The sequence below is a fragment of the Mesoplodon bidens genome (assembly GCF_964165515.1).
Source record: "Mesoplodon bidens genome assembly, chromosome: 3".
NCBI classification, from domain to species: domain Eukaryota; kingdom Metazoa; phylum Chordata; class Mammalia; order Artiodactyla; family Ziphiidae; genus Mesoplodon; species Mesoplodon bidens.
Window position 1 is genome coordinate 14240274 of NC_138178.1, and position 15675 is coordinate 14255948.

General features: G+C 46.2%; 1 protein-coding gene across 1 annotated transcript in view; it reads left to right on the forward strand.

The window, feature by feature from the left end:
- Window positions 1-297: 297 nt before the first annotated feature.
- Window positions 298-15675, forward strand: part of NEBL (nebulette) — a 341624-nt gene continuing 326246 nt past the window's right edge. The window contains exons 1-2 of the mRNA XM_081229877.1: window positions 298-767; window positions 2018-2112. Coding sequence (XP_081086003.1) covers window positions 699-767; window positions 2018-2112 — 164 coding nt within the window. The 5' untranslated portion in view covers window positions 298-698. The remainder of the gene's footprint in view (window positions 768-2017; window positions 2113-15675) is intronic.

Sequence of the window (15675 nt, forward strand, 5' to 3'; positions counted from 1 at the left end):
GTCTGCCTGGGAGGGGGGCTGCACCGGCCGGCGCAGGAGACAGGAGGAAGGGCGGCCGTGAGGGCGCGGGTTTGAGCCCTTCCAGCCCCGCGTCCTCTCACCCCCACCGCTCCCTCCCCCAGGCGCCGCCGCCCACCTGGCCGCCCCCGCTGCGGCAGCGGCTCGAGGCTCGCTTCCAGGCCTCCGGGTCGCAGCCCGCGCGGTCTGCGGAGCTTTCCTTGTGTCTGCCCTCCCCCTTCCCCCGCTTCGCCCGCCCTCCCCGGGGCCCAGCGTGCTCGTTCCCTGTCACTTCGGTCGGGGCGCGCCGGTGGGTTTGGCCTGCGCCGCGGCGGCGAGGCGGGGGAGCGAGTGAGCGCGAGGGGCGGGAGCGAGTGCCTGTGTGAGTCACCGGTACCTGGAGCGCGAGCGACGCAGAGAGAGCGGCGCGGAGCCCGAGCCGGAGCCGAGCCCGAGAGCGCCGCCGTCCCCCGGCGCCAGGCCCCGCCGCGAACCCACCCGCGCCCCCGCCGCCTCCCCGCGCGCCGCGCGGCCCGCTCGCCCCGGGCCCCGCGCCGACGCCGGACCCCGGCGCCTGGCCCGCGCCGCCCTCCCGCCTGCCCGGAGGCGGTGCGGGGCTCGCCGGGGGATGTCACAGCGGCTCCTCGGAGCCCCCAGTCGTCGTCGCTTCCGCCCAGCCGCCGCCCCCGGGAACCGCGACAATGAACCCCCAGTGCGCCCGCTGCGGGAAAGTCGTGTATCCCACGGAGAAAGTCAACTGCCTGGATAAGGTGAGCGAGGAGGCGCCGGGCTGCACCTGCTCGGAGAAGTTTTGGCATCTGGGATGGAAAGAGAAGAGTGGGTCTGTGCGTGTGTGCGCGCGTCTGTGTGTCTTGGCCCCGGGTGAGGGCACGCGAAGCAAGACGTCCGCAGGAGGGCCAGAGAGCACGCTTGGCGATCGTGATGTTGGAACCGGGAGAGGCTTTTGTCGGGGTGCGGGCGGCGGCAGAGCGGCTGCGGAGGGCGCCTGGAGGAGCGCGGCCCGGGCTGGGCCCCCAGGGGCAGTTCGGCCAACCGCGCGCCTCCCACCTCCGCTGCGACCCCTCACTGCCCCGCACGCCCACCTCAGGGATCCGCCCGGATCGCCACCTCACCCCCGCCCCAGCGCCTCGCGTGAGGGCGGCGAGGTGGCGAGGCAGATAGTAATTAACATGTCGTGGGGCGGCCGCTGCCGCATTGCTAAGAATAAGCCCCGCCGGAGAGCCCGGGCTGAGCGCGGCGAGCCAGACCCACTGGGGGCTAATCCACCCGCTTGGGGAATTCCAGAGGAAGTGGCTCTAGACCGGCCCCTGCAGCCCTGCTTCCCTGCCCTTCCCGGGCGTGGATGGAGTTGAGCAGCGTGGGAGACAGCCCCTGGCGCTAGCCTGAGCGACTGACAGTTGAACCCAGCCGGAGGCGGCCCCTGTGAAATTTGCGTGTGGTCATACAAATGCCTCATAAGAGCACGCCGTCATCCCTATAGCCAGCCCAGACAGAGTCCGCGTTTCCCGCAATTTAGTGGAAGCTGGACAGGGATGGGGGAGCCGGGGGTACTTAACACAGTGCGTCTCCGGCCACCTCGGGTTGCCTGACTTCCGGTGAGCACATGTTTATCGAGATGTTACGGTGTTGTTTAGGCACTTTGAACTGGATTCGGTTTCCTTTTGAGGCCCCTTCACAGGCTCTATTTCTCCATGAACCAAGCGCAGAATTCCTTTTTGGCTGCTCGAAGAAGTGTACTACGGGTAGAGCCTGTGACATTTCTTCCATCGGAGTCTGTACGTTGTGGTGGAGAGTCATTTAAAGCTCCATTTTAATAACTGCCTCCTTTGTTTACTTAACTGAAAGTCAGCAAACATCCCCTGGTACCTACAGTCATTTTGTTGTAGTCTTTTCAGATACGGGGACTTGGGATGCACTAAAAAAAAAAAGGTCTCCTTTCTGTACCCATCCTGGAAAGCACTGGCCTTGTACTATAATTTTAAATATTTATTTTTTTCAGTATTGGCATAAGGGATGCTTCCATTGTGAAGTCTGCAAGATGGCTCTCAACATGAACAACTACAAAGGCTATGAAAAGAAGCCCTACTGTAACGCGTAAGTATTGTCAACATAGTGTGCCAGGTGTGGCGCAGCAGCAGAACATGGACGTGAGTGGATTCGCCTGTTCTGAAGAATTGACTTGCTGTGTCACCCAGGTGTGGCAGTGGCCAGTTACCTGTGTATGCCGCATACGTTGGGGCCATGTAGTTTGTTGAAGTTCATTGCATTTATGTCTTTCTAATGTGCAGGGTAATTTGTGTGTATATTCAACCAGAAGGTTGGTTCTTGAGGTTCACAGTGTTGCAGACGTAGGGGCATTTGTTAGAAGCTTGCAGAACTTACACACTGAGAACACCTGGGCTCTGAAAGGCATGTCAGATAGATGGGCATTTTATTCATATGTCAGTTTCCATTTTATCCTATGATGTTGCCATACTGCATTTTCTGCCCGAACCTCGTTGCTGAGAGAAAGGAGTCTTGCTCCTTTGGCTTTAGCTGAGACCACTCCAGAGATGCTGGAGCTTAAAAAGGGAACCAAAGAATTGAGACCTGGGTATTTCCAGCTGGTTAGTAGTAGGTCTCTTGGTGGGGATTAAAGAAGGTAAGTTTTCTTTAGTAGGCTTTTCCATTGGCATCCTTCCAGCCTATAAGACTAGCGATTAGGTAGCATTTATGCAGTGCTTACCATGTGCCAGGCCCTATTCTAAGCACTTTATGCATTACTGACTCGTTTAATCATTACAGACCCTGTGACTTTGAGGAGTACTATTATTTTCCCCATTTGTCAATGAAGAAATTGAGGCATTGAGAGGATAAGCCTCGGTAAGGGGCTCAGATCACTCCTAGAGCCTGCAAACTGTAAACATTGTTCAGTGCTTCCAAATGGCTACCTTGCCGCCCTCAGCATGTGTTTCTCCACTTTTTGAGCATCCCTCCACCCAGATTATTTTCACCGGTGCGCTCTTGGCCCTGATTGCTGAGCCACCTTCTTCCTGGTTCCCTTGTGGGGGCTTCTCCAGCCTGGCGGCAGCAGAGGATCCCTCGCCTTCTGGCTGGAGCATTGCCAGAGGTTCATTCTCCCTGGAGTTTTGGAAACAGGTTTATTCAGGCCTCCTGGAGATGGAGGGCCCATGGTTAATTCATGCTTCACTCACGGGAGTGAGTTTTCATAGACAGTAAATTTTTGGTAAATGAATGTAATGCGCTCATACCTCTCTGATGAATAACCTAAAAAAAAAAATCTCTTTGTATTTCCTTCGGTCCTAGCTTAGTGCTTACAAATATACCAGAAACTTTTCAAGAAATCAGAAAATGGTGGCATTGAACAGAATTCATGATTTGGATAAGTGAAGTCCACAGATAGTCGCAAGCCATTGATGTTTTCAGCTCTCCTGTATCGTGCCTCTTACTAGAATAACATGAAGCAATAAATGAGATTCCAGTGTCCTGGTCGCCTGCTTCTCTTAAAGAGAGGTGTAGAGGGCTGGTTAAAGATCAAAGGTGGGTAGCTGTTCCTAGAAGGGAAGGGGCCCTCGACAACCCATAAACAGGATGATTGTTCTTTGGTTAAAGGAAAGTGAACCATTCTTCCCGTAACTCTTCTAGCCTGTGGCCTGATTCCATCAGGCTTCATGGGCCACATCAGGATTCTTTAGAGCTTCACAGCCTGAAGTTTAACTGGGTTTTACCAATGCCTTTGGGTGGTTCTGGAGGAAATGGGAGGGGAAGAGGAAAGACAAGAAGAGGAAAGACAGGAAAAATAAAAGGAGAAGAGAGCAACAAATATATAAGTATATGTGTATATGTATGCATAATGTGTTTATGTGTATGTATATATACACACACATAAACATATATACACACACACACAAGACACACATATACACACACATACAGATAAAGCATTGAATGAGGGAGACAAAGAGATGATAAAAATAAAAGGACAGAAAAAAGAAGTGTAACTGAAGTGGAGTCTTTGATTGCGTCGGGCCACTCGAAAGTTCAATGCTTACTGCTGAGTTTCAGTTCACTCCAGTTAAAAAAGAATATCAGATTCTGCAGCAAGTCATGGACGGCTGGTTGGCCCTCTGACTTCGTAGCGAACTAGTGCCCAGAACTGTTGAGATTTGGACCCCAAAACAAAAAAACCTCTGTTTGTAGATAAGAAACATCCTGCTATGTTGTTTCATAGGTCTGTCTTATTTTTTAATACTTTCGTTATATCTAAATGGAATGCTTACAGGTTTTCTCTCTAAAATTTCTTACATAATTCTAGTGCTTTGTTAGTAGGTTTAAGTTGAGTTTTGGGAATAGCATCTCAGATTTTTTTGGCTGAATGTTGAACCTTGTAGTCCACTTTATGGAGCAGAGAGACGAGGTAAGACAGAAATCCATCTTTAGTGGGTGAATGAGTAGAATCGATGGTTTAAATGTTTAATTTAGCTTCACGTTCATGTCACAGCTTGATATGCTGTCTCCCAGAAACCGAGCCTAGCAAAGTTGCAGGTTCTGTCTGCTGTAAAGGTTCCATGCTGGAAGGCCCCTATTCTCCACCCTTAGTTTTCCAAGGGCACAGGCTGGCGTGTAAATTCACTGGTCAGCATGGATTACCCTTTGGGGATCCTGATGCCTCTGCTCTAAATCAGGTGGTGTGTGCCAATCAGCTGTTCCCTGTGATCTTGGCCAGAAGGGCTGCCATAATTTCTCTGGGTCAGTGGTGGAAAATTGATTCTCTGAAGTATACTGCCACTGGAAAATGAAACATTCTGTGTCCATATAAAGTAATATTTTTCCTGCCCGTAGTTTGGCTCAGGAGTGAATACACATACATGCTTAAATGAAAATGACTATTCTTCCCCCACTGCAACTTTTTATTGTGAAAATTTTCATATACAAAATGGTTAAAAGAAGAATGCAATGAACGTCTGTATATCCTCCACTGAGATGTAACTCTTATTAACATTTTGCATTATTTGCTTCATGTTTTTATCTAGTATATGTACAGATACATTGATTATTTTTGGACCATTTGTTAGTTTTAGGCATCAAGCTGGTTTCACGCAACAAGATATTTCATTCTTAAAAAGGACCTTATGCATGTACTAAGAATAAGGATATTTTTCTTAAAGAATCACAGAGCCAATATCACACTTCAGAAAATTAACAAAAATTTCATAATAACCTCTAAAATCTGGTCCATATTCACATTTCCCTCATTGTCCTAAGGATGTCTTTTATAGCTTTTAAAAAAAAATCCAGGATCCAATTAAGGTTCATACTTTACATTCAGTTGTTATGAAAATGGCAACTTTTGATTATTGGAGATTCAATATCAGTTCTTTAATTTCTGCTGTCATTTCTGTTGTTTTACATAACCTCTTAGAGCTTTCAGGAAGAGTATTTAAGTAGCATTTCTTGTAAAAATAACATGTAATTAACTTAAGAAACTTTAAAAAAACTATTAAAATATGCTGAAAATATTTGAAAGCACAAGCAGACATTTAAGATTGTTTTAAGAAAACATAAAGGCTTTTTATTTTAATTGATACCCAGGGGCATTTTTTTAAATGGAATGAAGTAGTGAGTATTTTCTTCGGTCTAAATATGTTGCTTGTTTATATTCTTGTGTGTTTAGAGAAGAAACAAGTTTCCTGTTTGACTTCATGCAAAGGAGAACATGTATAAAATATAATTTACCTAATATTTAAATTTTGATCTTTTGATAGAATGGTCAAAGTATAGTACACGCTAGATGTAAGATTAGGCATGATACACATTTAGTTCCTAATGCAGCAGTGTACCCTACTAAAACATTTAAAAACAAACTGATCTACTTGAGGACATGCCATGTTTTCATAAGCCTTTATGTTTCATCAGCAGGCAGTGGATTCTTTTGCACGTTCAGGATTTTTTTCCCATCGTGGAACTTGCAAAGAAAAGAGGACTTGGCAATATTTTTATTGCTAAGAGGTGCTAGGAAAATAACACTAGCTGATTAGACAAAAAACGGCTCATATTTGTATGTGAGCTGGTATGCCAAGCTAAACTATAAATGTATTGCTACCCAGCAAGCCCCACAAAGAATATAAACCCTAAAGGCCATTTGTCAAATAAATAATTTAACTTATTGTAGGTGTCAGAATTGCATTTATTATGTGTTTGTAGAAAATACATCAGTTCTTAAAGTATACCGAGCAGTATCATCACTTAGAAATAGCGGTGCCAGTGACTGGCCAGTTAATGTACTGTCGCCAAACATCAAGTTGTTTTAAGTCAGGGGAAGGCTCAGTTTATGATGCAGTTGCTTCGCAGAGCATTGCCAATAATTTCCCCAAATCGTCACTTTTGCAGAGATTTTTTGGGGGGGCTGAACATTTGTCCTGACCTGCTCACGTTAAATATCCCTTGTATCTGTGTCAAATGTATCTTCAGCTAGGGGCCTGAAAGAACACAAGTGTCTGTGCTATAAATACGTTTAGTTATCCTTCCAAAGACGCTTCCTTCTCAACAGATAGTTTCGCTTAACGTAATTTTGGACCAATTGAAAAATAAACCAGCAGGAGCCATGCTGCGTGTTTACTTTCGCTCTGCCCATGTTAGCGTTCCGTTTTGTGAATATGTATGGACTGTCTACAGCCTGGAGGATGCCGGGCAAGGTGCTCCTGGTATGAGCCACTCAGAATGGGCAGCTCTGTTCAGCCTGCCTGCCTTGAGGGGGATTGCCTAGGCCAGCCCCCCAGTAGCTCTCACTCACCATTTCTCTGTTGGTGACTCGCCACAAGTGCCTTTACTAAGGGGTGCTCAGAGGACATGGAAGGAAATTAAATTTAAACCTGAGATATTTTCCACCTCATATTTCCCTTATCTCTGCTGAGGCCTCCCAAACCTGGTTCCATAACACTCCAAGGACTTGAGTTATCTCAAGGGGACTTAAGAAATTCTTGCTATTACGTTAGCTTTAATTACTTAAGAACTTTTCATAAAAGGCACAGTAGGGTGATTGGAGATTTGAAGCAAGACAGAACTGGATTCAAATCCTGGCTCCGTCATCGTCCACTGAACGAGTCTTTTGATCACTGAGCTTCAGCTTTTTCATCTGTAAAATGGGAATAGTAATGCTTAACCCGCAGGGCCATGTGAGGATGAGTGAGACAAGGCATGTCAAGGTTCCAGCCCAATTTCTGGCACATAACAGACCTTCAGGAAACTGTAGTGTTCTTATTTCTTTGGCAGTACTTTTTTGAGGAGTGAAGGAAGAAAAGGAGGATAGAAGGCAGAAGAAGTTCCTCAGTATCCATGAAGGATTGGTTTCAGGACCGTCCCTTGGATACCAAAATCCGAGGCTGCTCAAGTCCACGGTCGGCCCTCTCCGCATCGGTGGTTCCACATCCTCGGATTCGAGCAACCAGGCATCGGGTTGTACTGTAGTATTTACTGAAAAAAATCTGTGTATCACAGTTCAAACCCATGTTGTTCAAGGGTCAACTGTATATCAAAGAAATGACAGTCATGCCTATTAAAAGGTTTATACCAGTATTTTTCACACTATGGGTTGCCACCCATTCGAGGGTTGTATCTAGAACTGAAAGAAAAAGAGAGAGACAGAAAGAAGAGAGACAATACCAGAATGGGTTTGAGTAGTGGGAAGAGTATTGTTTTGGCAAATGTTCTTTTCCTAGTTATATGTGTAACGTGTGTACTGCATCATGATGTAAAACATATTTTTGCTGGAAGATATGGTCAAAAAAAGTTTGAGAAACACTAGCTTAGTTCCGTATTCTTAACGCCCCACACATCGCAGAGCATTGGAAGCCGCTGGCATGTACAACGCTATGCCGAAAGTCCATGGATTCAGACAGCCACTGCTTTCACTCTCTCTGTCTGTGCCAGCCACACCCTACCCCACGCCAGCCGTCCCTCAGGACTCAGCTCAGCCCTCAGAGCCCTCACCATCCTATGAAGGAACCACGAGCCTACCTGTCTGCACCCTCTTCCAGTGTAGGGTGGCTCTGAGGGCATCTGTCTTGCTCACCCCATCTCCGCAGAGCCTGGCAGTCAGCGCTCAATAGAGATTAGCTGCGTCAGGGAATGTGATGGTTATGCTGCAGCTCAGAGTGTGGTCCCTGCCTCCCCCACCAGTTCAGGATGTGGTCCAGCTGAGTTCCTCCTGAGGCTGGGCATCTAGCAGAGCTGGCTTGAGAATAGGTCTTGCAGAGCCTGAATGGCGGTCTGGGGGCCAAGCTTCACCACATCTGAATACCAAGGGGTAAAGTCTTCCCACCAAAGGAGTAGGCTCACCTTTGCCAATCCAGAGTGAACGTGGTGGGCTTCCCAGGTGGTGCAGTGGTTAAGAATCCGCTTGCCAATGCAGGAGACACGGGTTCGAGCCCGGGTCCAGGAAGATCCCACGTGCTGCGGAGCAACTAAGCCTATGCGCCACAACTGCTGAGCCTGTGCTCTAGAGCCTGCGAACCACAACTAATGAGCCCGTGTGCCAAAGCTACTGAAGCTCGCACGCCTAGAACCCGTGCTCCACAACAAGAGAAGCCACCATAATGAGAAGCCTGCGCACCGCAACAAAGGGTAGCCCCCGCTCGCCTCAACTAGAGAAAGCCTGTGTGCAGCAACAAAGACCCAACACAGCCAATAAATAAATAAATAAATAAATACAAACAAAGTGAACGTGGTGGAATTTCCTTTCACTGCTTACAGGCTTGGTTTCAAAATATGATACCTTTCTAAAAGATTCTTTATGGATGCTCATTTAGTTTCTTTTGAGTTTAATTATAATCTGTAAAATGGGATAATTTCTACCTAAGAGGAACTTTATAGAAATGAAAAGGGGGAAATATTTGTAAGCCTCAGCACATCAAATGACACCTATTAGTACCCAAATGTTAGTCCCCTCCCTTATTTATAATAAATTGAAAGCTGTTGTCTCATATCTCCCCCTTAAAGAGAGGAGAAAATGTTACAGGCAACCGTTTCTATGGGAGGATATTGTGATATGTAGGGGTTCTAGTTTGCATCAGTTATAATCTGCCTCATCTGACTTCTTGGTTACGTACTGCCTAGAAAAAATTAGACCTTTTGCACACAGATCTGATGTGGGAGGATGACAGTTGTTTTTTGTTTTGTTAAAACTGGATGATTGAAAGTGAGGGAAGGAGACACTTTATTTGAACCAAATAAAAAGGTTCCAGTGTATATGCAAAATGATCTGATCCTTAGCTACCTAATGGAACCATCGATGACATAGAATGAATTTTAGTATCCTTTGAAATTGTAGAAGACCGTATTTACAAATCATGTCCTGAGTTCTGCCACATTTGAAAATGTTTCGTCTCTTGATGGTGATCTATCTGTTACAGAGTGATGTCAGATTAGAAAACATTTGGAGGTGAAGCACAGCAGTATCTCCTAAATTATGGTGAGATGCAAGGTTAATGCAAGATACAGATGTGTGTGCTTAAAAGGGTATTGATTATGTGTCAGGGGCGTGTATAAGAGTGCATTTTGGTATGTCTTTAAACATTTTCAGATGAGTGCTTTAAAGGATGAGTGTTTCCTGGGAATGTCAGGAGTGAGAGAGAAGCAGACATACCCACACATGACACCCTTGTCCTCCAGAGCTCAGGTCCCCCTTAAAGCTCCGTCTCCAGAGGAACGGGAAGTCGAATTTCTTTTCTCTTCCTTTCTGTTTCGTTCTCCTCTAGTCAGCATTGTTAGGAAGAGCTAGGCTTTTTGCAGTGTGGGAAGTGGGAGCTAGAATAATATTTATGAGCTAAGTGCCCAGAACATTCTGAGGACTTGGTAGAAGGATGATTATTGATTCTAAAGTTCTGCTAATGAATCAAACGGTTCCACAGCCTCTCTCGTTGAACCTAGACGTAGGGCACAGACATAACCAGAAAACAGGAAATTGTGGTAAGGACCAGGTTTGAATGGCAAGGATTGTTTATTCCAGCACTGGAAACCCAGCATTAATTTTATCTGTGGTCAGCTGTGTGTTTTTCTTAGTGGAGTCCTTGAGGGAGTCACGTTGTGTTCAGCTTCTGTTTACTTTTCCACACTCTGTGGACTCATTCCCGTCAAATCCTAGGAGGAGCTAGAAGAAAACTTAGTTAGATGTGTGTACTTTTGAATAGCCTCAGACCTATTTGTAGACCGGTGGCCTGGTGTACTTCTGCTTCAGCTCGGCAGTCTAAAAAGTCATTTAGACAAAAATCCTTGATGGGCCCCTCTGATGCTCATTATCCATCCAGAGCAGGCGCCGGTCAACCACACAGAGAGCGTGGAGGCGTGGAATGGCTGTATGCAGCCTAGGGCCAGAGATGTGGGATGTGGAGTTAAATGGCTGCCCGCCAACACTGAATTCTGTCTTGAAATCTGACTTCATTACCTGTTGTTGTATCAAGAGTGTGAACTCCACCAAATTCAGGCAGCACACGGGAGCATCAAGAATAGCGTGGTACATATATACAATGGAATATTACTCAGCCATAAAAAGAAATGAAACTGAGGTATTTGTAGTGAGGTGGGTGGACCTAGAGACTGTCATATAGAGTGAAGTGGACCTAGAGACTGTCATACAGAGTGAAGTAAGTCAGAAAGAGAAAAATAAATACGATATGCTAACACATATATATGGAATCTAAAAAAAAAAAAGAAAAAAAATGGTTATGAAGAACCTAGGGGCAGGACAGGAATAAAGACGCAGACATAGAGAATGGACTTGAGGACGTGGGGAGGGGGAAGGGTAAGCTGGGACGAAGTGAGAGCGTGGCATTGACATATATACACTATCAAATGTAAAATAGATAGCTAGTGGGAAGCAGCTGCATAACACAGGGAGATCAGCTCGGTGCTTTGTGACCACCTAGAGGGGTGGGATAGAGAGGGTGGGAGGGAGACGCAAGAAGGAGGAGATATGGGGATATATGTTTATGTATAGCTGATTCACTTTGTTATAAAGCAGAAACTAACACACCATGGTAAAGCAATTATACTCTAATAAAGGTGTTAAAAAAAAAAGGAACGGTGCAGTAAACGCACACATCAGTACAGAAAGACATATAAACAGATGTATGTTTATTCATTTATTTTCTTTATTTTTTTGGCTGCATCGGGTCTTAGTTGCAGCATGTGGGATCTTTCATTGCATTGTGGGCTCGTCATTGCAGCGTGCAGAATTCTCTCTAGTTGTGGCATGTGGGTTTTCTCTCTCTAATTGTGGCACGTGGGCTCCAGGGTGCGTGGCCTCTGTAGTTTGTGGCATGCGGGCTCTAGTTGAGGTGGGCGAGCTCGGTCGTTGTGGCACTCGGGCTTAGTTGCCCAGCGGCATGTGGGATCTTAGTTCCCCGACCAGGGATCGAACCCATGTCCCCTGCATTGGAAGGCGGATTCTTTATCACTGGGCCACCAGTGAGGTCCCCAGGTGTATTTCTGATGGTCTCTTTGGATGCCTGCCCCATCTCTTCCTGGCTGCTCTTCCGACCACCCACCCAGAGCCCTGTGTCTCTCTGTCATCTTCTAGACATCCTTGTCCTCCTTCCCCATCCCCACGTGTTCATTCCCTCTGTCCTCACCCTGCTTCCGGCTCTCATCCTGTTTGGCCAGTGATCTGACCATCATCCCCTACCTGGTCTCCCTGTTCTAGTCTTTCTCTTTGTGAATGCTTTTCCTGCCACTGCAGTTTATCTTTTGAAACCACAATTCTGGTCATATTATTCCTTTGCACACACCTCTGATGGCTCCCCACTTCCTACAGAAGAAAAAAATTGGGTTTCTGATAGATACTCAGGGCTTTTCGTACTTTATCCACTTCCTTTCACCCTCCTCTCCAGCCACACTGGACTGCCAGCTCTGATGCCTTCATCAGGTTTCCTAACCAAAGTCTCAGTAGCCTCACCTGTAAAATGGGTATCATAATAGACTCTACCTCATAGGGTTAAGGATTCATTGGAATATCAAAATAATAAGTTTAGCCACAGTAAGGAGGTAATAAAAGTTAGATAGGATATTCATTGTTATTAAACTTGACACAGTGATTTAACTCTTTCCTTACACTGTTCTTAAGCCATCCTGTCCTCCCTTGTTTGAAAATTGCTTTCATCTTTAAGGCACACAGCCATGACAACCTTTGTGAAGCCGTTCTGAATCTCTCAGTCAATTACTGGACTCTTTCTCTGTGTGCCCATTGTAGTTTTTATATTTCAGTTATATCACTTAATCAAAAAGCCCTTGTACTAGAACTGTGTTTGTCTTCCCATTCAAGGTGGTTTCCTGCTGAGATTGGACCATGGAAGTTCTTAGCCTGAGGCTGGAGCTGGGTTGAGGGTGGGGAAGTCAAATCAGCTGAGCTTTGCTTCTAAAGGGATTATTTCTGGCTTGTGTTTCAGGAATTGGGAATGGGGGTTGCAGTGCAATTCTGACACTAACCACTCCATGAGTAAAGGTGCAGTCCCCAACAAGACAGCCCTTGCTTCAGATGCCACTGCAAGTTCAGGTGTCCCCAGGACAACCACACTTCTGACCAACTAGCTACAAATTTGGGGAGGGGGTCCCACAACCCCTTCAGATTTGACAGTTTCCTAGAACGACTCACAGAACTCAGGAAAGTCTTATACTTAAGATTATTGTTTTATCATACAGGACATAAGGCAGGACCAGTCAAGTGAGGAGACACGTAGGACCAGGTCTGGGAGGGTCCTGGACATGGAGCTTCCCTGCCCTCACCCTGTGGAATCAGGAGGGGTCTGTCTCCCTCCCTCCCAGCACGTCCATGCAGTCACAGCCAGGAATCTCCGCCAAATCTGGAGCTTTGGTGACCAGAGTTTTTAGTGGGGTTTCATTGTGCAGGTATGATGACTCTGAGATTATTCAGACTCCATCCCCTCTCCCCTCCCTAGAGGAGGTCCACTTACCTCACGGACTCAAAGCTCCAGCCCTCTAATCCCATGATTTCTAGAGTGGCCAGCCCCACCCTGAGCATCTTGTTAGCACAACTCAGGTATGGACCCTGGGGCTCATGAATATCAAAGATATTTCCAGTTACCAGGGAAATTCCAACTATTTAGAGTATGTTGCAGGAACCAGGGACTAAAGCTAGTCAAATTCATGATTATACAACAGGCTTGCTTCTCACTGTCCTCATCAGACATCTTGTTTGCGTCCTCAAGACAGCGCCTCCCTTTCATATCATGAACCTTCCTATCCCATTATGACAAGAATGACCATCTAAACCCACCATGTCTATGTTGTCAATCAGTAGAAGTTGGGTGAGACATATAAATGGTTGACAGCCTGCACACAGGAGGTGGGTGGGAGGACCTATTTATGGAAGGATCCTTGATTTAACTCTCTAGATTGTTTTTTGTTTAAATAAGCAAGTCTCCCCTATCAGCAAATTACATTCTTGAGGGCAGGAACGGTCCCAATCACCTTCGTACACCTTGGCACCTACCATGTGCTTGGTGAGTGTCCCCCCATAGAGCCCACTGCCCAGCAGCTCTCTTGGGGGTGCAGCAAGCACCTTTGGCTGGCTGAGCTGTACAGCTCAGCCTCAGGCATCCCTCACTGAGAGAGCAGACTCAACAGGAAGGAACAGACTTGCTTTCCATGAGGGTCCATGTGGTGATCCAGTGGAGCTGGCCATGCCTGGGCTGACAATGCGCATGAACAATAGCTACCACTTCCTCTGATAAGTGAAATATTGACATTTATCGCTAGATTATTGGTCACTGACATGCAGCCAAACAAAAGGTGACAAGAGTAATGTTGTCTACAGAGGGGATAGGTAAAATCATTTTGTTTCAACTGTGTTTTTCAAAAGTCTCGGGACGAACTCCTGTATTGTAGACATCAGGCCATGTAGCCATTTACTTGCCTATCCATATATTTTTTCCCAGAAATAAGTATGATTTATTTATCTCCTGAAACAAATGTAATCAGGGATTAACGCATTAATCCCTGAGAAATGAAAAGTCTTTACATTCTCTTACGGAATAATTTAATTTTCTTTAGTGACTTTCTTCGATCCTGTCTTTTCTCCCAGATTTCCAGAACTTCAAAAACAACTCAGCAGGATCTGTGCTTCCTCCTCCTCCCCTCCCCATCCCCCATGCCAGAGCGAGCGCGCGCTCTCTCTCACTGTGCTAAAGTCTTCTCTGTTGTCACTGACGTAGTTATCTGATTTTCTTTTTTTTTAATTAATTAATTTATTGTTGGCTGTGTTGGGTCTTCGTTGCTGCACGCGGGCCTTCTCCAGTTGCGGTGAGCGGGGGCGACTCTTCGTTGCGGTGCACAGGCTTCTCATCGCGGTCACTTCCCCCGTTGCAGAGCACAGGCTCTAGGCGCGCGGGCCCCGTAGTTGTGGCACACGGACTCAATAGTTGTGGCTCGCGGGCTCTAGAGCTCAGGCTCAGTAGTTGTGGCGCACGGGCTTAGTTGCTCTGTGGCATGTGGGATCCTCCTGGACCAGGGCTCGAACCTGTGTTCCCTGCACCGGCAGGTGGACTCTTAACCACTGCGTCACCAGGGAGGTCCCTGATTTTCTTAACATTGCCACCAGGGAGGTCCCTGATTTTCTTAACATTAAGTCAAATTCTATTTTAAAATGTGTAGATGCTTAAGGCACATAATAATTAAGGGTTATTCCTGTCAGGAATAGAAACACCGTATTAGAACAGTTCTTCCTCAGAGGCTGCTAAACAAGAAAAATCCTATTTAGAGGGTTTGCCTCTGTGGTCTTTATTTTTATTTTTTATATGGTAGTTATGTAATGTCAGGTTTAGTTGGCCAGGAGTGAGGAAGCTGGTTTATTTGTGTGCCTCTTGTGTCATATGTACCCGAGGGGCTGAGCGGTCAGTGAAAGTACCTATAATTTGTACATGGGGGCTGCTGGCCAGGAAGTGTCCTATATAATGGCAGTTTGACAGATGCTGAAAGAAAAGCAGTTTGTTTTCTCTTTCTGCAGTGATGGGTATGTAAGAGCCACTGAATAAACATGTGTGGATTGGCTTTAAAAGTACATTTATGCTGAACAGGATACAACAGTCCTTTATTTGACACTAAGCTTCCTGATGCTGGCATCTTTCTCTGGTGCAGACTGGTGGGTCAGGAGAGAGTGCTACTCAGGATTTAAAAATTAATTCCCTAAGAGAAAACAGGTGGTAACATAAAAGAAGGACCCGAGTGTACAAACTCTTGGGGGTAAGATAGGCTCAAGGATGTACTGTACAACATGGGGAATATAGCTGATATTTTGTGGTAACTGTAAATGGAAAGTAACCTTTAGAAATTGTATAAAAATAAAACATTAAAAAGAAAAGAAGAGGAAAGGTTAGCAATCATTTTGAAGAGGTGGCACAGCACAGAGAGTAATGACTCTGGAGCCAGATGGCCTGACCTCAGATCCCAACCCTGGCATTCACTAGCTGGGGAGAGTTACTCAAGAGTTCTTTGTCACAGTTTCCTCATCTGTCCTTATCTGTAGATCGGAGGCAGTGATAGTAGAGCTCGTTATTTATAGAGAATTCAGCACAGCACCTTGTACCTACAAGTTCTCAGTATGTAGAAACTGTTGTTTTTTTAATTTTCTTTCCATGTCTCTTCAGG